Source organism: Rattus rattus, chromosome 4, assembly GCF_011064425.1.
Source record: "Rattus rattus isolate New Zealand chromosome 4, Rrattus_CSIRO_v1, whole genome shotgun sequence".
NCBI lineage: Eukaryota > Metazoa > Chordata > Mammalia > Rodentia > Muridae > Rattus > Rattus rattus.
This window is the reverse complement of record NC_046157.1, coordinates 90605253-90626242: the sequence shown is the minus strand read 5'-3', so window position 1 is coordinate 90626242 and position 20990 is coordinate 90605253. Positions and strand designations below refer to the sequence as shown.

The 20990-nt window shown below is 44.1% G+C and overlaps 2 protein-coding genes across 2 annotated transcripts in view; one reads left to right on the top strand and one right to left on the bottom strand.

Annotated features, from left to right (window-relative positions):
• Kat2b (lysine acetyltransferase 2B) overlaps window positions 1–20990 on the bottom strand; it is a 105459-nt gene that overhangs the window by 72520 nt on the left and 11949 nt on the right. The gene's annotated exons all lie outside the window — the stretch shown is intronic.
• LOC116899227 (60S ribosomal protein L35) lies at window positions 19438–19879 on the top strand. Its single transcript, XM_032900828.1, has one exon. It carries the CDS (start codon window positions 19473–19475, stop codon window positions 19842–19844), a length of 372 nt encoding a protein of 123 aa, XP_032756719.1. The 5' UTR covers window positions 19438–19472; the 3' UTR covers window positions 19845–19879.

The window sequence follows — 20990 nt, the reverse complement described above, 5'->3', positions numbered from 1 at the left end:
TAGCAATGCTCAACTATGATCTGAGCACTTGAGAAGAAAGACATGAGTTCAGAGCCAACTTGGGCTACATATTGATTGTGCCCTGTCTCAAGAAAACAAGCAAACAAACAAGGCTGAGTATGGTAGTGGTCACCTTTAATCCTAGAACTATGGAGGCGTAAACAGATGGGTCTCTGTGAGTTCAAAGACAGCCTTGTCTACACAGCGAGACTCGGGACGGCCAGTGCTACATAAAGGGACCCTGTCTCAAAGAAAAGGGAAAAGGGGAGAAAGGTAATAACAGCTCAGTGTGGGTGTCACAGCACCAGGTACATTCTGGGTTTAATTGCCCAGCAGTGCAAAACCAAACAAGTTTAATAGAGAGAAGGAGAAAAGGAGAAAGAGGGAAGAAAAGGAGGCAAAGAGGGAAGGAAAGAGAGAGAGGGGGGAAAACAGCAATCCAAGTTGAGATATGTTACTATAAACAATATTAAAATACATAGGGCCAATAAGATGGCTCACTGGTTAAAAGTGCTTGCCATCAAGGCTTATGAGCTAAGCCTGAACCCAAGGCCCACACTGTAGAAGAGAAAGTAACTCGAACAGACTGATGTCTAGACTCCACAGACAGGCTGCAGTACACATGCAGACACACATGCTAATTGAAAAACAAATATAATTTCTAATGCCTTATTCTTACTAAATTGAAAATGGTACTTCATACATATAATCCTGGCGGCACTCAGGAGACTGAGGAAAAATGTGAGTTCAAAGACAGTCTAGACTTAGACTACACAGCTAAACACACCAAAAAAGTCATTGGGCCAGCAAGATGGCTCACTGGTAAAGGTGTCGGCCATCAAGCCTGACAACATGAATCCAATCTGTAGAACCCACATGGTGGAGAGAGAGCTTCTCAAAGGTCATATATACAAATCCACTGTGGCTTACACACACTCTCACACTACATAGATAAAAAAAAATGTCTTTAAAAATTATTTTAACTATTTTATACTGACTACATATTGTGATAATAACTTTTAGAGTACCAGACTGGAAAAAAAATCACTTAATAAAATTTAAGTTCTAGTTCTCTCTCTCTCTGTCTCTCTCTCTTCCTTACTTAAACTTATATATGTCTCTCTATATAGAGACATAAATATAGATATATATCATATTATACATACATATGTGCACACACATCTCCCTGTCCTCTTGATGAGGATGGACCAAAGTTATTAATACGATAGACAAGCCCTGTACAACTGGGCCATACGCCAATCCTTTAATTTTCTTAATGTGATAGTGTGGATTGAACAGTGCCTTCTAGAGTTCAAAGATTTGGACACAAAGACACAGGCTGGGAAGAGAGGCAACTGAAGACAGAGGAAAAGATTGGTGTGGTGAACCACACAAAAGTTATCTCAAGGATCACCAGGAGAAGTCACCTGCTGAGAAAAGAAAGGAAGAGGAAGAAAGGTTGAGGAGGAAGAGAGGGAAGAAAGTGGGTCTTTAGGAATGGGAATGGGGCTTTAGAAGAAGAGAAGGCCCTTAGAAAGAGGGGGAGGGCCTTTAGAAGGAGTGGCGAGAGGGCTTTTAGAAGGAGTCAGCCTTGCTAATACTGCTCACGATTTCGGCCTCCCAGAGCCAACACAGAAGCTGTTATTTTAAGCAAGCAATTTTGTGATCATGTGTGAGAAAGCTCTAAGATATGTGAGGTAACTAGAAACCTGTAGGTTAAGGCACTGTCATTCATGCTTATGATCTCAAAACTTAGAAATCTGAATGAAGCCGGAGGACCATCATGACTTTGAGGCCAGTCTGGACTACATAGTGAGCTCTAGACCACACTAAGCTTCAAAACTAATTAAAGAGGGGCTGGAGAGATGGCTCAGTGGTTAAGAGCACTGACTGCTCTTCCAGAGGTCCTGAGTTCAATTCCCAGCAACCACATGGTGGCTCACAGCCATCTGTAACAAGAACTGATTCCCTCTTCCGGTGTGTCTGAATAGCTACAGTGTACTTACATCTAAATAAATCTTAAAAAAAACTAATTAAACTACACACATGGCTCACATTATAATTTAAGTAATTACTGCAGTGTAGTAGAATGGGAAACCACTGACTCTTCACTGTGGACATTGTAGTTTAGGGTAGAAAGTATTACTATTCCTCTCTGGTGAAAGGACGCCCCATGATGCACAGTTTCCCTCGGGTTAGCTTGTGGAGCATATGTGAGGGGTTGGAGTTTCAGGTATGAAGATCACTTCTGGCACCTGTGCATGCCCAGGGAAATGTCAATCAGAGTACACAGTATTGATAATGTGTGACAAATTATCTACCCTGAAAAGGGGGAAACAGTCTTTTAAGAAAGAGTCAGTGACACAATGGCAGATTAATACGAATATGGATTTGTTCAGTACTCCACTGACAGCAAATCCTCGTGTAAAGTGTAGACGTTGGATCACAGTGGAGACCTGGCAATTTATGTGCATTGATTTTTAACAACAATGCAATTTTGGTGGGAGATGACAATCAGGTTATAATTCATGTGTGTGTGTGTGTGTGTGTGTGTGTGTGTGTGTGTGTGTGTGTGTGTGTGTGTGTGTGTGTGTACATGGCAGAACAAAGGCGATGATAATTCTGTATTTTGTAAAAACTTGAGGTCAAATGAAAGTGTTCCGGAAGGAAATTTACTAAAATAAATACAGGCATTACTATCAAATATTATGCAGGCAGCTTAAGGGGAGCCTAACATGACAATGATGTTTCAGAGAGGGTAGGTGGGAAAGACCTGCAAGGAGTCCTACTTGAGTAGAAATCTGAAGGATGGGTGTGTATGAGTCAGGTGGATGAGAAAAGAACATCCCATGCAGATGAAATGCATGCATAGCCAAGAAAACACTAGTGCAGTTCTATTTAGAGTCGATGGCAGAATGGTGCATTAACATCCACTTTGTTCACAATGTGCTTCTTATCTGCAATGTGTCTAAATTCTGTGATCATTTCAACACCATGGCTTTGGTTCCTTCTACCCTCCATTCCCCTCTAGGAAGGTGCTCAGATTTGTAATTTCTCCACACTGGGGTTTTTCTTTTATACTCTAATAAAATTGTCATTGACCTTCTATTCTTAAATAAATTTATTAACAAGACTAAGAACTACAAAAAAAAAAAAAAAGAAAGAAAGAGTCAGTGAAAGCTGGGGTGTATCTCTGTGATAGTGGTTGCCTAGAATGTACAAGGCCCTGAGTTGTAAGCCCAGTACCAGAAATAAGACTAAAAAATTAAAAACAAAAAAACAAAACAAAAAAAAGTTCCACCGTTATTAGCAGCTAAAAAAAACAGAATTTCTGTCTTTTGCTTTGATCTCCAGCTATCAAGCCCTCCTTGGCCTTCATCTCTCCTTCCAAATGTTACAGCCTAGCCACTGCTCTCTGAGATAAGGTGTCCCCTTGGAAACACCTCTTCTATAGCTCTTGGTAATTGGGTGTGACAGCTGCTGTCTTACAGAACTTCTAGCAGGGTTAGCCTGGCAGCCTTAACTCAATAACAGCTGGAGGACAACCTTTGAGGGAACCCTCCACCACACCAATTACCACAGCAGCCAGCAACCTTGACACCAAGAAAGAGCCAGCTGTCCGTGACGTCATCTCCCCCACAGCAAGTCTATGCAGACAAGACTTCTATGCAAGGTAGAAGAAAATGCTCTTTACAAGCCTGAGACAAAAAGTGGCTTATCCACCTGGGAGGCTCCTAGACATGCAGTGACTTTCTTACTGTGAAGAGAAGACATTGGAGAGACTCTAAGGATCTGAGCTAGATAGACATGTGGTCACATTCAGATGACAGACAAACAAGAGGGGCAGGGGATTGCAGTTTGCACAGTGTTAACATGTAAGCATTTGTGATATTTGGAGGCCATACAAGAAAAGAAAAGACAGCCATGCTGTCTAACAGAATTCCGTCATGCTAAAAATACTAGACTAATTCAAGTAGGTAGAAAACTCAGGAAGAGCACACTGATAAATAACTGACTTCTTAGCCTTCAGGCTCAGACCAAGTGTAGGAAAACAATGGTGGGAAACAATGAATCTAGATTCATTCATGGCAGCATTTCTGTGCCATGTCCCCATGCTGGGAGAAACACCTGACTCTCTATCCTCCCCTCACCTTGTATGAGGAAGGGATGAGTTACCACAATGCTTAGAACCAAGCTGAGCCTGGGAGATCTTCCGACCATGCAGAAGCACAGATCCTGTCCTGGCAGGTATTGAGCATGAGATTAGGGAGTGGGGAAAGAATGGGAATTGTATTTTCTACATTCTAGCTCTGAAATTTGACAAAGGCGCAAACTATTTAAAAGTCAAAAGAGATGGCTCAGCTGTTAAGAGCACTGACCGCTCTTACAGAGGTCCTGAGTTCAATTCCCAGCAACCACATGGTGGCTCACAACCATCTGTAATGGGATCTGATGCCCTCTTCTAACAGCAACAGTGTACTCAGATACATTTTTAAAAAAAAAGTCAAAAGAGGCCAGTGAGATGGCTCACGGCTCAGAGTGTGAAGGCGCTTGGCACCAGGCCTCATGATCTTAGATCGATCCCTGGAACCCACATGACAGAAGGAGAGAATTGACTCCACAAACTTGTTCTCAGACCTCCATAAGCACACTGAGGTACACTCTCACCTACACATACACACAATGAGGAAATAAACAACCACTAAAAAATCAAAAGTTGGAAGTTGGAGAGACAACTCCAAGTTAAGAGCACTGGCTACTCTTTCAGAGGACCCAGGTTCTATTCCCAGTCCATGCTCATAAATGTCCGTCACTTCAGTTCATGGGAATGAAATGCTCTCTTCTGGACTCCATGAGCACTGAACTCACATGGTGCACAGACATGCCAGCAAACACCCATACAGATAAAAAAAAATTTAAGTTTTTTAAAACATTAAAAGGGAGATACACCTAAATGACAGAGTGATTGCCGATCATGAGAGGCCCTAAGCAGCAGCCCAGAGCTGCCAAAGAGGAGGAGGAGGAGGAGGAGGGGGAAGAGGGGGAGGAGGGAGGGGGAAGAAGGAGGGAGGAGGAGGAGGTGGGGGGAGGGAGGGACAGAAGGAGGGAGGGAGGGAGGGAGGGAGGGAGGGAGGGAGGGAGGGAAGGAGGGAGGGAGGGCCAGCCACCTCAGGGGAGGTGACTCAAGCCAGACCAGACTAGAGAAATGGTTCAACAGTTAAGAGCACTTGTTCCTCAAGCAGAGGACCTAGATTCAGTATCTCACAGAAGGCTTCTCACCGACTGTCTAACTCTAGCTCCAAGAGATCCGATGTTCTCTTCTGACCTTTCTGAGGACCAACACACATCTTCACATAGACACATAAAACTAAAAATTAAATCTTAAAAAAAAAAAACCTGAAAACATGCTCGGAATCATTAATAACTAGGAAACCCAAGCCCTGCTGAGGTCCCCCTCGCCCCCAGTGGCAAGCTAGAAGGGAGAAACAAGAGCATAGCTGGATGTGATGTAGAAAACACTTGAGGTAGAAGCTGTCAGGAGCAGCTGAGGTGGAGAAGGAGAGTAGGACAGGACCTCAGGAATTAAGAAGGCATTGCCGTGTGATCCAACAAGTCCACTTATGAGCATATATTTTAAGGAACTGAAGCAGTAATGTCCTTTCCAAGATGCACAAGACCTTCCATTCAAGCCTCAGCAATCCAGAAAACCATTACAGGAAATCAAAACAGCTATTTGTTCGCCCACATTCTAGCTGCCTTCTTCATTTAGCACAGTAGCCAAAGGTCAGAAGCAATAAGTGACTAGGTAAATATAACCTGGCATATGCAGGCAAATGAATTCATCTGAAATATGTATGTACACATATATATATATGAAATACATATGCCTCTATGTATGTGTGCATGCCTATGTGCCTATGTATGTGCATGAGCATGCATGTGTGCATGTGTATGTTTGTGTGTACATGAGTGCTTACGTGATTTGACCTCGAAAGGAAAAGAAAACATGATTTTGCTGTAATGTGAAACCTGAGGATATTCTGCTAAGTAAAATAAGCCACTCATGAGGGGCAAACACTGTGTGACTTCCCTTCTATGAAGAGCCAAGTTTATAAAGATAAAAATGCAGTAGTGAGAGAATATGACCAAGACACGTTATATACATGTATGAAATTTAAAGAACAATGAAAAGTATTCAAAAAGAAGAAAGATGGCTAAGCAGGTAAAGCCATTTTTGTACAAACAGGGATGGCCTGAATCAATCCCAGAATCTCTCATGGAGGGAGAGAGTTAATGGCACAAATTTGGCCTCTGATCTGCATAATATGGCCAAACTCACCTACCTATCCATCCACTCATCCATCCATCCATCCATCCATCCATCCATCCATCCATCCATCTACTCATCCATCCATCCATCCATTCATCCACTCATCCATCCATCCATCCATCTGCCTATCTATCCACGTCAAACACACACACCCTAATAATATAAGAAATAAGGGGGAAGGCACACCACTTTAATCCAGCACTTGGGAGGCAGAGGCAGATGGACCTCTGAGTTCTAGGCCAGCCTACTCTACAAAATAAGTTCCAGGGTGGCCAGGGGCACACTGAGAAACCTTGCTTTGAAATATCAAAACTACATAAATAAAGATAAAACTTTAAAAGTAGACAGCAGTTGTCAGATGTTAGAAAAAAAAGAACTGGTGTTTAATTCTCAGTCAATCTGTTCACTCAGTTTTGTTTGGTGGATGACAGTGCCAGCTTCCTAATGTTGTAAGTTTCTGGAAGGTTTCTTTTTAATCTATCTATATATCTACTTATTTAATGTATATGTGTGTGCCTAAGTGTATTATGTGTACAATGGACATGCAGGTACCACAGAACCCAAAAGAAGAAATCGGATCCTCCAGAACTAGAGTTACAGGTAGTTATGAGTGGCCTCACATGTGCTGGGAACTGAACTTAGGTCCTCTACAAGCAGCCAGTTCTCTTATTGAGCCATCGCTCCAGCTCCGAATATAAGTTTCTTGATGTTACTGAAACTTAAAGTGGCCATGATGGTAGCTTTCTGGAAGTAACATTCTGTAGTCCAGGCTACATTAGAAGTCACAGCCCTTGTCCTGGTTAGTCTCTTTGTCATCATGACACTGGCTACAGTTCCAGAATTTCAATTGGAAAAAATGTCTGCATAAAACTAACCTGTAGGGGTTGGGGATTTAGCTCAGCGGTAGAGCACTTGCCTAGCAAGCGCAAGGCCCTGGGTTCGGTCCCCAGCTCCGGAAAAAAAAGAAAAAAAAAAAGAAAAGAAAAAAAAAACTAGCCTGTAGGCAAGTTTGTAGCGCAGTTTCTTAGTTAATGATTGATGGGGAGAGCCCTTTGGGTAGGGCCAACTCTGGTCAGGTGGTCCTGTGGTTATAAGAAGGTAGACTGAGCAAATCATGGGCAGCCTCTAATAAGCAACATTCTTCCATGACCTCTGGCTGCACCAGTTCGTGCCTCTGGGTTCCTGCCCTGACTTTCCTAGATGATGAATTGCAAACTGTAAGATTAAATAAATCCTTTCCTCTTCAAGTCTCAATCTCCCAAGTGTTGGGATTCCAGGAATAAGCTATCATACCATGCTAAGATTCTACATTTTTAAAAGTTCTCTGGTTCCGAAGAGATGGTTCAGAGGCTCTAAGCACTTGCTGGTCTTCCAGCAGATCCAAAGATGGTTCCCAGCGCTCACACGGTAGCTCTCACAGCCGTCTGTAACTTCAGGTGAAGTCCTCTCTGACCTCCACAGACATTAAGTACACATGTGGTACATATATACTCATGAAGGCAAAACACTCAAACACTCAAAAATATTTAAAAACTTTAAAAAAAAAAAATCTCTATTCTGTGGTTATGGCCCAGAGGTAGAAAGCGTGTCTAACTTAGATGGAATCTTGAGTTTAACCCAAAGTACCACCAACACAATTTCCTAGGAAGAATCACTTCTCTTTTTTTGCCATGTGAAGGCTTTTTAACTTTGTGTAGTGCCCAGCTTGTAAGCACATGCCTTTACTCCTAGCACACAAGAGGCAGAAATGGGAGGATCTCTGTGAGTTCAAAGCCAGTCTGGTGGACCTAGCAAATTTCAAGACAGCAAGGGCAACAGAAACAACTACAGAGGGGAGGGAAGGGAGAGGGGGGAATTGGGGGGCGGGGATAAAATAAGACATGCCACAATGTGGAAGTAGGTGGACAACTTTGAGGTCCTCTCTTTTCGAGTCAAGCCTTTTCACTGTGTCACTGACTCCCATGTAGAAAATTTCAAGCCACAGATTTTTTAAAAAAATCTGTTGACATGGGGGCTGGAGGGATGGCTCAGTGGTTAGAGCACTGACTGCTCTCCCAGAGGTCCTGAGTTCAAATCCCAGCAACCACATGGTGGCTCACAACCACCTATAACGGGATTTAATGCCTTGTTCTGGTGCGTATGAAGACAGCTACAGTGTACTTATATATAATAAATAAATAAATCTTTAAAAAAAAAAAATCTGCTGACAATTGTATCCATACATGGAGCACGGTGATCTCACTCATCCAACTCTGTCCTCCCTGGGTACTAGGCCCGGGCCTCAAGCTTGCCAGCCAGTTAAGCCCAGAAAGCCATCTCTTCCTTCTCTTCTCCCACCGTTTCTTTTCCTTTTGATAGTGAGACAGGGTGTCGCTGTAGCTCAAGCTGGCTTCACATTTGTGCTGCTCCTCTTGGCCAAGCCTCCCAGCTACTCAACTGCAGGAATGAGCTACAAGCCCAGTCCCTTCCTTGCTGTAACAGTGGCAGAACCTAGGAGAGATCGATGCTACTGATGCTTCCCTAAGTGGCTATGAAGCCAAATTGCATCCCGAATATTACGTTTGTACCCACGAATTAGTGCTGTTCTCAGCCAGGGTCAGAGAAACTTCTTTTTGCAGAAGATGTCGGTTAATGCAGAATCTGATAACTGGTCAAAAGCAGTCTGGGTATATAACCGTTGGGTGTTCAGTCCAAAATCAGGCATCTCCCTTCTCCAAGGCTCAGAGAACATGGCAGAGATGGTGGGATGATGGTGTCGAGTCAGAAGATGGAGAAGGGGGTGTGAAACACTGGATATGACATGGCTGTCATAATCAGGAACATGTGTTCTTGTAGCTGTGGCTAGTATGCTGGAGACAGAATTAGAGACAATGCCCCCCCTCCAGCACACACACACACACACACACACACACACACACACACACACACACACAGCTTCTCACTATGTAGCCCAGACCTAGCCTCAGACCTGTGATTTCTCCAGTCTCAGCCTCTCAATTCCTTTTTTTTTTTTTTTTTTTTTGGGGGGACACAGAGTCACACATTATATCCCAGTCTGGCCTAGAACTCACCGTATAACCCAGCGATCCTCCTGCCTTGGGGACCTGAACGGAAACTAATTCCAAACGTGCCAGTTTTCAATAGGATTTTTCAGTTCATGCACATACTTGGCCTTTATCTGTGGAGATGCTGAAGCTGAAGAGTTTTCAAGTCTGTGAACAACTCACCTAACTGGCAGGCTAGCACCCGATCACTACCAGTCACTGTATAGCTAAGCCGTATTATATAAAAGCTCTTTATAAGCTATATAGACAGAGTCTATGCAGACAGACTGACAGGCTATCTCCCTCCTCCACCTGCTGTTTAGGCACCAGGGCAATGGGATGAGCATTCGAGCCGCCCCTGTGGTTACTTAGAAGCTGACAGTCTCTTGAAAGCCACATAACCAGCCCAACCTGTGAAACAGATCATGCAGCCCACATTCCCGACAGCCTACACTGGCTTTCCACCTAGAGCTCCGTGGCAGAGTGTCTTCAGCATCAACAGCCCCTTTTCAACCGCCCTAGCCCTGAGTCCTGTGACCCTTTTCCAACCTCTAAGGCTCGGTGACATTTTGACTCAGTGCCTCGCCCACCACCCTCTGAGTCTTACACCTTCTGCAGTTTTGTTGCTGAGGACTCCTTCACGCCATCATGGTTGAAAGGATGCTTCCTCCCTTCTCCCCACATACCCCCTACCCTCAACCCTTTCCTCTGACAAACACAAAAAGTAAAATTTCACTAAAAAAGAATGATAAAAATCTTGCTCTATTCAAAAATCTTGGATTAATTTAAGAAAAGAAGAAAAACTAATAGAAGCCACCATCAGACAGTGAGAATGGATGGGACATAAACAGAAGGACGAGTGGTGGAAGAAGGGAAAAAGCAAAGGTTTTCTAATTTCGACTCTGTCGGGAGTTTCTTCCTTCCTTCCTTCCTTCCTTCCTTCCTTCCTTCCTTCTTTCCTTCTCTCTCTCTCTCTCTCTCTCTCTCTCTCTCCCTCCTCCCTCCCTCCCTCCCTCCTCCCCCTCTCTTCCTTCCTTCTTTTTACCTTTTTCCCTTGTGGTAAAATCTATGATGATATAATTGATAGTAAAAGCTTAAGCCTATGTAGAAGGTCACCAAGATTCACCGAGTTTGAGACTCGGCAGGTGTAGCAGTAGCTACCATGATCCAGATGTGTGATGTTTTTGTTGAGTTCATTAGTAAAAGTGATTTTCTTCTGAGACAGGGTCTCACTATATAACCCTGGCTGGCCTAGAATTGGCTATATAAACCAGGCTGTCCTTGATCTCACAGAGATCAGTCTGACACCTTCCAATTTGGGGGATTAAAGGCATAAACTACCATGCCCAGCACAGTGAGAGGATTTAAAAAAGTAAATCAGCTGGAGAGATGGCTCAGTGGTTAAGAGCACTGACTGCTCTTCCAGAGGTCATGAGTTCAATTCCCAGCAACCACATGGTGGCTCATAACCTTCTGTAATGAGATCTGATGTTCTCTTCTGGTGTGTCTGAAGACAGCTACAGTGTACTTACACTAATTAATTAATCAATTAATTTAATTGTTAATTATTAAGATTAATAAATAAATCTTTAAAAGGTCTGATACTCTCTTTCACCCTCCATGATCACTAGGCATGCATACGATGTACACATACACGCAAGCAAAACACCCATATAAATAAAATAGTTGTTTTTCTAATCTTGCTTAACCACCAGGGAGAACATTTAATTCTTTTTGAGATAACTATGGTCTAAATCATCTTCTTTTCTAAATAACTCATAGGAAGGTCAAATGAATAATTCAATGATAGAGAAGGGTGTGGCTGGCCTGAGTTTATGTAGCTGGCAAAGAGCAAGGGGCCAAAACCAATACCAGAACTCAGCTCTGGCACGTGAAAGTATCTTATGGCACCTCCTCCTTAAAGTTCAGGGACACAGAAATCGGTGGGGTGGCATATGACCCTTAGAGCATCATTCAACGGGTGAAGGCAGCAGGGCCAGGAGTTCTAGGTTACAAGAGACCCTGTCTCAATTTGCCCCCTCCCCCCAAAAAGAAAGTGACTACTGAGGAACGCAACTGCATGTTTGAATCTCAAAAACACTGCTGGATTAAAGTGAAAGTGTACTGTGTAATACCATTTTCTGGTGATGGTGGCAGGACTAAATATGGAACCCAGGGTCATTTCACCTCTTAAGGTACATCTCCGGCTCTCTGTTTACTGTTTTTCTTTGAAACCAGATCTAAATTGTGCCCAGGCTGGCCTTAAATTCATTCTGTGACCCCATTCTCCTCTCAGCGGAGCAGCTGGAGTGATGAGGCCTACAGCACCAAAGGACAAAACTCAGAGTCAGTTTGGAAGCAGCTTCTAGGGCTGGGGTGAGCTGGAAGGAAAAGAGCAGGAGGAAAGGCGACTCCAGAATGTTCTTGCCTGGATGAAGCACACTTGTAAGCCAGGCACTTGCAAGGCTGAGGCAGGAGGATTGCCACAAGTTCAAGGATGAGCTACCCAAGTAGCATCCTGTCTCAGGCTTGGATTAGGGTTTGTTTAGAATGTTAAAGGCCCTAGGTTCAATCCCCAACGTACTCACGCCTCACTGAACACAAAAAAGTTTCTCTGCACAATCCCTGCTGGGTACGACAGGAAGGGATTCCCCAGGCAAAATCATTAACTTCTCTGTTTTCCTTCTGTGTGGCACTTACCACGTTCTGTTCTTTTCTCTTTTACCATCTGCTTCTGCTACCAGAAAGCAAGCTCTACAAGAATAAGGGCCCATCTGTCACTACGCCCCCACGGTGTCTACATCAATGCCTGGCAGGCTGAGTAACAACGTTGACTGAATGAAAACGCTGTCACTATCTACAATGCACAGCTATGAAGCGCAAGTCTGGGGACGGTGAGAAGCCTCCTGAGGGCACAGAGGGAAAGTGCTGTGTGGGAATTTGAACCCATGTCTGCGGTCTAACCGCCCGGAGGCTTTGGGTCTCCTCACTTTGTTCACTTGTCACAACCTTGTCTTCTACAACTCACGATGGTTCTTTCTGAAGTGACTTTAAGTTTGATTTTCCACATTAATTTTTCTCTTCCTTCCTTATTGTGTCTCTAGCAAGGGGCCCCTGTGGCTTTCCCCTCCTCTTGCACATGCAGCAATGCTGGGCCAGGGCACTGTTCTGATGCAAGAAGAGTCAGGTAGTCATTCCTGCAGGGACGTGCAATCCGGGGTTGCATGACTCATTTGTTATTTCGAAGTGTGCTGACCTTGGCTTCCTTGGCATTCTGCCAGCCCATTTCGACACCAGCTTGTTACAGCAGATGCAAATTAGCACTGCCACCATCCATCACGAAAACAGTCACTGACTTTCCTTGATCTGAGACATGTCTTGCAAGGGGGTGAGGGCGTCCCAAATGGCTACAGAAAGGCACATAACTAACTAAGGGGGATTGGGACCATGGTCAACATGGAATTTAGTACCCTGACCCAACCCTGAGGCAACCAAAGAGATAAGTCTATGCCTCCTACAGAGATTGGGTGATAGTCATTCCAAGGGCATGGTTCACTTTTCCCCACCATCAATATCTTCATGATTTAGAGAGGATAAAGCTGTGTCTATGTCTCCAATGCCAGAACTCACAGATGTGGAGGCAGGAGGATCAGAAGTTCTAACTCAACACTGCCTTCATAGAAAGTCTGAGGCATCCCTAGAGTCACATGTGATCTTGCCTCAAAAAATGAAGGGGGAGGAGAAAGGCAGAAAAGATAACCCATTGCCACTTTCAAAGAGCAGTGTACACAAAAAACATACAAACAAGAGCTATGCAATGCAGCTCTCTACATAACGGATGTCGTTCCTATTGTTAACACGATAGACTTTTAAACTTTCGGGAAAGCCGATTTTTGTATTGCTTTTAGGTTTATTTCGGTTGGTTGTTTGGTTGACTTTTTGAAATTGGCTTTGTCTATGTACTTCTGGCTGACCTGGAACCCTCAGAGATCCTGGGAGATTCTGCCACTGTCTCTGAGTGCTGGGATTAAAGGAATGTACCATCATGCCTTTCAAAACAGTTATGATGTCTTTAATAAAATATGGTTCTAATATACCGACAAGGACACAGTATTTGAAGAAATTTAACTTTTTGGTTGCTGTTGGTTTTGGTTTTTTGACATAAACTCTCTTTTGAAGCCTAGGCTTGTCTCAAACCTAAGATCCTTCTGCCTCAGCCTAGATTGGATTCCAGGGCTGTGGCACCTCGCCTAGTAGAAACATAAAACACTTGTGCCGAGAAGAATGAAAACGAAGTCCGTCCTCTTTTTGCCGGATCCTGTAGCAGAAATCCAGGGAATAAGTAAGTAAAGCATTGTTTGTTATTGACCTTGCCCTGTGGCCAGATGTCAGAGCAGAAAAAGTGAATTTGAGGCCAAAGACCCTGTTCTCAGTAACAACCAACAGCAAAAAGCTGGTTGGATGGCATTGGTCTGTGATGCCAGCATTGAAGAAGCCGCTTCCACTAAACCATGGAACCCTATTTGAACAGAAAGAAAAGCCAGCCGGGAGCAAAGAGAGCACACTAGGAGGTGCCTCAGCCCCAGCTGCCAGGTCTTTTGCTTTGGACCCAGAGCTACAAAGCCTTGTAGAGCCTCAATTTCTCTTTCTTTTGTCTCGAGATAAGAATCTCACTCTGCAATCTAGAATGGCCTGGACCTCACTATGTAGCCCAGATTGGCCTCAAACTTGGTGCAATCCCCTGACTCAGTTCTGGGTTGTCAGGATTACAGGTGTAAGCCACCTCATGTACACCTCGTGATCTCTGTCGATGTCCTAGGAGAGCCAGAGCTATTATACAGAAAAACCCTATCTTGAACACACACAACCCAAAAGGTGCTTTCTTTCTTCCAGTCTCACAAAGCCTCTGAATATAAAATTATCGTTTTACGCAAGAGCTGTTTTTTGAGTGCCTAGGATGTATGTCTTTATGCTATGAGGAATAGGGCCAAGCCCCTGCTTTGTGGGACTTAGAACATGGGTATGAAATGGTTTTTCAACTTTTGATATCTAGGGGTGTAGTTCAGGAGGAGAGCAGTTCCTTACCCTTCTAGATGCCTTGCGTTCCACCCTCCACACAGCAAAATATATATATATATATATATTTATTTAGATTATATATAACAAACATACAGAATACATACATGTATACATACACGATTTCCATCTATTGGTGAGTATAGCAAATGAACGAAAAGGATAATACTATGCCCTCCTCTTATTCTAGATCAGCAGGGGAGAGGGGTTAAAAGCTTCTGAGATGTTGGGATTTGAGAAGGAAGTTTGAGAATACGATGCAGGAATAAACACAGGAAAGAACTGAAGTATAGAGCTCGGTGGCAAACACTTGCCTAGTATGTGCAAGACCCCATTCCCACCCCATCCCAGTCCAGTCCAGGAAACAAGAAGGGAAGGGGGATGTGAGGATGCCTCTTTGTGTGCCAAGACAAAAGTCACTCAGGTAAAACTGATGTCGGAGATGAGCCAAACTCAAAGCATAGGGGATTCATGATCGCACGCACCGCACGGCTCAGTGGGCAAAGGTGTCTGCTGATGTGCCTGAGTTCCATCCATGGGCCCCACATGGTAGAGGAAAAGTGGTGCTCTGGGTTTTCCTCTGACCTCCACATGCAAGCTGTGGCATGGGCACATAATATACGTGCACACACAAAGTAAATTAAAAATATATAATTAAAGAAAGTAGAAGCCAGTGAAATTAGACTCTAAACTGAAAAGAAAAAAAAGAAAGGTCCACAAAGTTAAATGAATTCCAGTAATAGCAGTAAAAGCCAGAGCTGTAAGTCAGCCCAGAACTGACCGTCACCCTTGGTAAACAGTGCGGGCTACAGAAGATAGATGGCTCCACTCAGGAAGCTCAAGCTTAACGCTCTGTTATGGAAAAGCTGGGAGAACTGTTGAGTAATCCCCACTTCTCCGCCATTCCTGAGGAAACAGTGGCACCCGGGAGCTTGGCATCAGCTGAGGAGAATGTACAAATGAGTGCTCTCTTTCCAGACTCTGCAGCCAGTAGGCCAACATCACAGAGGCGCTGTCATCCCCCTAGTTTTCTATGTCCTACAAGAAAGCTGCCATCTTCTCAACCCTTCCAGTTCTACACAGCCTCTGGAGGACGACTGGTAACAACTCTAGTCAAGTCATCTTCCAGAACCACAGGTTGGGGGCAGCAGGACCGCACATGACAGTTACCATTTCAGGACTCACCACGACCAACACCAAGAACAAGGAACTACGGCACCAAACAGGTGGAAACCTACAGTTGGCGTTCCATCGACTGTGACGTCACCTCTCTTACCCACCAACCTATCAGCTATCTCCCAGCGTTCTCTTTCTGCCCCATTGCTGTGGTTGGACATACTGATTTCACGTCCATATCCCTGCCTCACGAGGTCTTCTCAGTACATCCGCGTGTCAAATTCCCATCTGCTCTTCAAAACCCAAATCAAATTCCAATCTGGAAGCCTAAACTCAGACCTATCATCCCAGTATCTATTGGGCTGAGCCAGAAGGATAATGAATCCCAGTGAGTTTTGGACTTCGTAAGAAAACCGCACCTCAAAAGACCAACTAATGAAAATTAAGTTTTTACTAAATGAAATCATCTCTCTAACATTTTCCATATCCATTGATTTTCATTTTGAAAATGGCTACAGGGGCTGGAGAGATTCTGGTTCAGTCGTTAAGAGCACTGACTGTTCTTCCAGAGGCCCTGAGTTCAAATTCCAGCAACCACATGGTGGCTCACAGCCATCTGTAATGAGATCTGATGCCCTCTTCTGGTGTGTCTGAGGACAGTTATAGTGCATATAATAAAAAAGTCTTTAAAAGGAAACAGAAAAAAAAAAAAAAAGGAAAACAGATAGCAAATTTAACTTTGTTTTCTTAACTTAAAAGCAAGTGTTGTTATAGCTGGGTGATGGTGTCTCAGCCCTTTAATCCCAGCCCTCAGGAGGCAGAGGAAGGAGGATGTCTATGAGTTTGAGGCCAGGTTGGTCTAATCGCAAGTTCTAGGACAGTCAGGGCAACATAGGAGAAACCGTGTCTCCAAGCAAACAAACAAAGCACGTGCAGTTATAAAGATGGCTACACATGGCTCGGCAGTCAGAACACTCAGTGCTCTTGAATAGGACCCAGATTTGGTTCCTAGCATCCACATGGAGTCCACAATCCCTATAACTCCAGTTCCGGGGGACCTGATCGCCTGTTCAGGCTAAATACATACATACTTTATGCACATACGTGTAAGCAAAAACACACACAAAATAAAACAAATCTTAAACAATAAAACACTGCTGCACGAGACAACCTGGCTGCATTCACAAGCACAGTGTGTTCAAACCAACGGTTCCTTTGTGTGTGTAAGAGAGATAGGGTCTTGTGTATCCTAGGCCCATCTCAAACTACTGAAAGGTGACCTTGAACTCCTGATACTTCCTCCTCCTGCTGAGTCCTAGGATTATGAGCAAAAGCCTACATGATCTTGAGGTGCTGGGCCTTGTGCACATGGTAGGCAAGCAACCCAACAATTGAGGCCCATCCCAGCCCTGAAATGATTGCATTTTATGGTAATTTAGGAACAGCGAGGATAATCTCAGGTAATGGTAATAGAGTCATAGCAAGGATGACCAGAGCAGGCAACGTCTGCTGAGGGCTTGGAAAGATCATCCAGCTTTCTCTGAGGACAGATGCAGTTGTACTCTCGTGTCAATGTTATGCCTTCAGTCATATAGTGTGTGACTATAATAAAAGGCAATAGGTCACATGGACTTCACAGTGAGACCCTGTCCTTTTGCAAAGGAGAAAGTAGGACTAGCTCAGCAGTTAAGAGTGCTTCTTGTTTCAAGGCATCAATTGAAGGAGAGTGGCTCTTAGCACCCAAGTCAGGCAGATCACAGCCATCTGTAAGTCCAGTTCCAGGGAATTCAATGCTCTCTCCTGGCCTCCGAGAGCATCACATACTTGTGGTATACATACAATAAGTAAATCTTTAAAAGAGAAAAAATTTGTAATTACTTTATTTATGTGATTACACTGTAGCTGTCTTCAGACACACCAGAAGAGGGCATCAGATCCCACTACAGATGGTTGTGAGCCACCATGTGGTTGCTGGGAATTGAACTCAGGATCTCTGGAAGAGCAGTCAGTGCTCTTAACCACTGAGCCCTCAAAGAGAAAATATTTTAAAAGGAAGGAAGTACTACCTCAGTAGTAGAGTGCTTGCCTACGATTAACGAGGCCCTGGGTTTGGGTCACAACAGCACACACAAAAGAATCTTTGGACAACTAACCTGTAATTTGAATATAATATTATGTTTGTTTTGTTTTGTTTGTTTTCTTTATTCTCTGGGTAGCACTGGCATTCCTGGAACTCGCTCTGTAGACCAGGCTGTCCTCAAACACAAGAAATTCACCTGCCTCTGCCTCCTGAGTGCTAAGACTAAAGGCACGTGCCACCAATACTGTATTGCATAATAAATTTTAAAAATTTTGATTGTTTGTTTGTTTAGAGACTATGTCTCACTATGTAATTCTGACTGGCCTGGAATTCTTTGTATAGACCAGGCTGGCCTTAACCTCACAGAAAAGTCCTGGTCTCTAGTCTCTGCCTCTTAAATGCTGGAATTAAAGGTGTGTGCTACCATGTCTGGCCTTTTTCTCTTTTCAATAATCTTATAATACCAGCTCTTTGGGGGCAAAATAAGAGAGATTAGGAACACCGACTGCTCTTCCAGAGGTCCTGAGTTCACACACAACCATCTATAATGAGATCTGATGCCCTCTTCTGGTGTGTCTGAAGACAGCTACAGTGTACTTATATATAACAAATAAATAAAGAGAGAGAGAGAGAGAGAGAGAGAGAGAGAGAGAGAGAGAGATTAGGAGTTCAAGTCACCTTCAGCTATATATTAAGGCCAACCTGGGCAACATGAGAGGAGCAGAAGGGGGAGGGGCTTTGGGTTTTGTTTGTTCTGAAACGCACCACGGTGTGTTCTGCAGCCCTAGAAACTGTTTAGGGCCCTGGGGCCTCCAAATTAAACATTCAATTCCTTACCCTCCTGGCAACTTGGCAGCCTTTGCAGCCTTCTGCCAACAGTCTTGTCCTCTTGTCAGCTTTAAGGCTCTCAGGACTGTACACATGTTCACCCTATCCCAGTAATAAAGAACACTGATTGTTCATCACCTGTGCGGGACCCACAGCTTGGAAAAGCCTTTAGCCACACCTCTTCAGGTAGGTCAGGTGAGAGCAGAATACCTAGAAGGATGAAATCTTCCCCAGAACGTTTAGAGGAGCAGGGACCCTCTTCACCTTGAAAGGAGTCTATAAGAAGAGGTAAACTGACGCCCAGGAAAGAGACTCCATATAAGCACAGACTTTCCAGAGCCGCCAAGCAGCTGGAGGAGTCTCAACTCTCTGCGTATCCATTATCCACCAGCAAGTGGCTTTCCTGGCCATCTTCTCACCCAGGGCGATCAACTGAGAAATCAAATCACCTCCGGTCAAACGCTGCCATCAGGGAACACTGTTTTGTTTCGTTTCTGTAGGTTCTTCCTTGTTTGTTCATTTGTTTGTTTGAGGTGAGGACTCTGGCTGGCCTGTGACTGTGTCACTGTGCCTCAAGATGTCTCTGAAGAAAGAGTTCCCTCTGCCTCAACTCCCTGAGTTCTTAGATTACAGGTAAAAAATAAAAATAAAACCATTACACGTGGCTGCCCAACACCTTTAAAAATAAAATAAGGGACTGTAAGAAACTTTTCTTTTCTATCCCAAGTAATTAACTGTAAGTTCCCCCCATTTTCTGAATCTCCCTCTTCCCCTTTTTGCCAGTTAGCTAAGAGGCAGATTGTTAAGTCAAGATCCCACCACATGGATGCGATGCAGTCACCCCCACAACGAGGACTAAAGACAGACACTGTCTTGTCAGACTCTACTCACTAGCCCAATCTGGATTCTGGCACACCCATTTTATAAAAAGAAATTGCCTTGTAAAATTATTTTTACTCTCTCGAACCGGGCAGCCTCATCCGCGAACAGCGCAGCAATGGCCAAGATTAAGGCTCGGGACCTGCGCGGCAAGAAGAAGGAGGAGCTGTTGAAACAACTGGATGATCTGAAGGTGGAACTGTCCCAGCTTCGCGTGGCCAAAGTGACAGGCGGCGCCGCGTCCAAGCTCTCCAAGATACGAGTCGTACGCAAATCCATCGCCCGTGTCCTCACTGTCATTAATCAGACTCAAAAGGAAAACCTCAGGAAATTCTACAAGGGAAAGAAGTACAAGCCCCTGGACCTGCGACCCAAGAAGACGAGAGCCATGCGCCGCCGGCTCACCAAGCATGAAGAGAAGCTGAAGACCAAGAAGCAGCAGCGGAAGGAGCGGCTATACCCACTGCGCAAGTACGCAGTCAAGGCCTGAGACGGCGACAGTGACAATAAAGTGCACGACTGACGAAAAAAAAAAAATTATTTTTACTTTGTTCCTTTGTAAAACACCAAGATTATTCTTTCCCCACAAGACTCAGCAGATAAAATATGGATGAGTTCTATCCCAGAACCCACATAAAGGTGAGAGAGAACTGACTCCACAGTTGCTCAGAATGTACACACACACACACACACACACACACACACACACACACACACACACACACACACACACACACACACACACACACACATGCATGCATGCACACATGTACAGGCCATAAAACACATACAATATAGTAATAATAATGATAAAAATAATAAATGTAGATTTAATAAATTTACATATAAATGTAAAAAATAGATTTAAAGAAAATAACTGTGGTGAGGCATGTTTGAGTTCAGTTTGGACTAAGTAGCAAAAACCAGTCCTGGAAAACGTAAAACAGGCTGGACTCGGGTGGCTCACACCTTCAATTCCAGCACCGAAGATGCAGAGGCAGGACTCTGTGAGTTCAAGACCACCACGCGCTACATAGTAAATTCCAGGACAAGACAGCGCTATGCATTGAGAGATCCTGTCTCAAAACAAAGACAAACAAAAAACATAAGACAAAAGCTGTCTCTGGGGTTGGGGATTTAGCTCAGTGGTAGAGCGCCTAGCAAGCCCAAGGCCCTGGGTTCGGTCCCCAGCTCCGGAAAAAAAAAAGAAAAAGAAAGAAAAGAAAAGAAAAAAAAAAGCTGCCTCATCCATGGGAGATGAGTAAATAAGATGAATAGTAAATAAGAGTTACAGTTAGCCCTGGGGTCCTTCATTTAAGACAGACGTTCCAACTATTATCTATCTCACACATGATACAGCACAGCTCGCTGGGACACGGGGTGAGCTGGCTGTGCTGCAGTTGGTGGAGTGCTTACGTAGGATGCATGAATTCTGGGTTCAATCAACAGCACTATCTAAAACCAGGTGTGGTGGTCCAAACGATTCTGAAGTAGCTTCAAGAAAATCAAGAACTGCTTACTAATTTTGAAGCCACTGCATGAGACTCTACCTCGAAATAAGATCAAAAGAAAATGGTGTCTTCTGTCTGTAATCCCAACCCTGGAAAAGGACAGGTAGGCCAAGTCCCTATGAGTT

Coding starts and splice junctions, on each gene's coding strand:
- LOC116899227 (XM_032900828.1), top strand. CDS start 19,473: ATGGCCAAGATTAAGGCTCGGGACCTGCGCGGCAAGAAGAAGGAGGAG.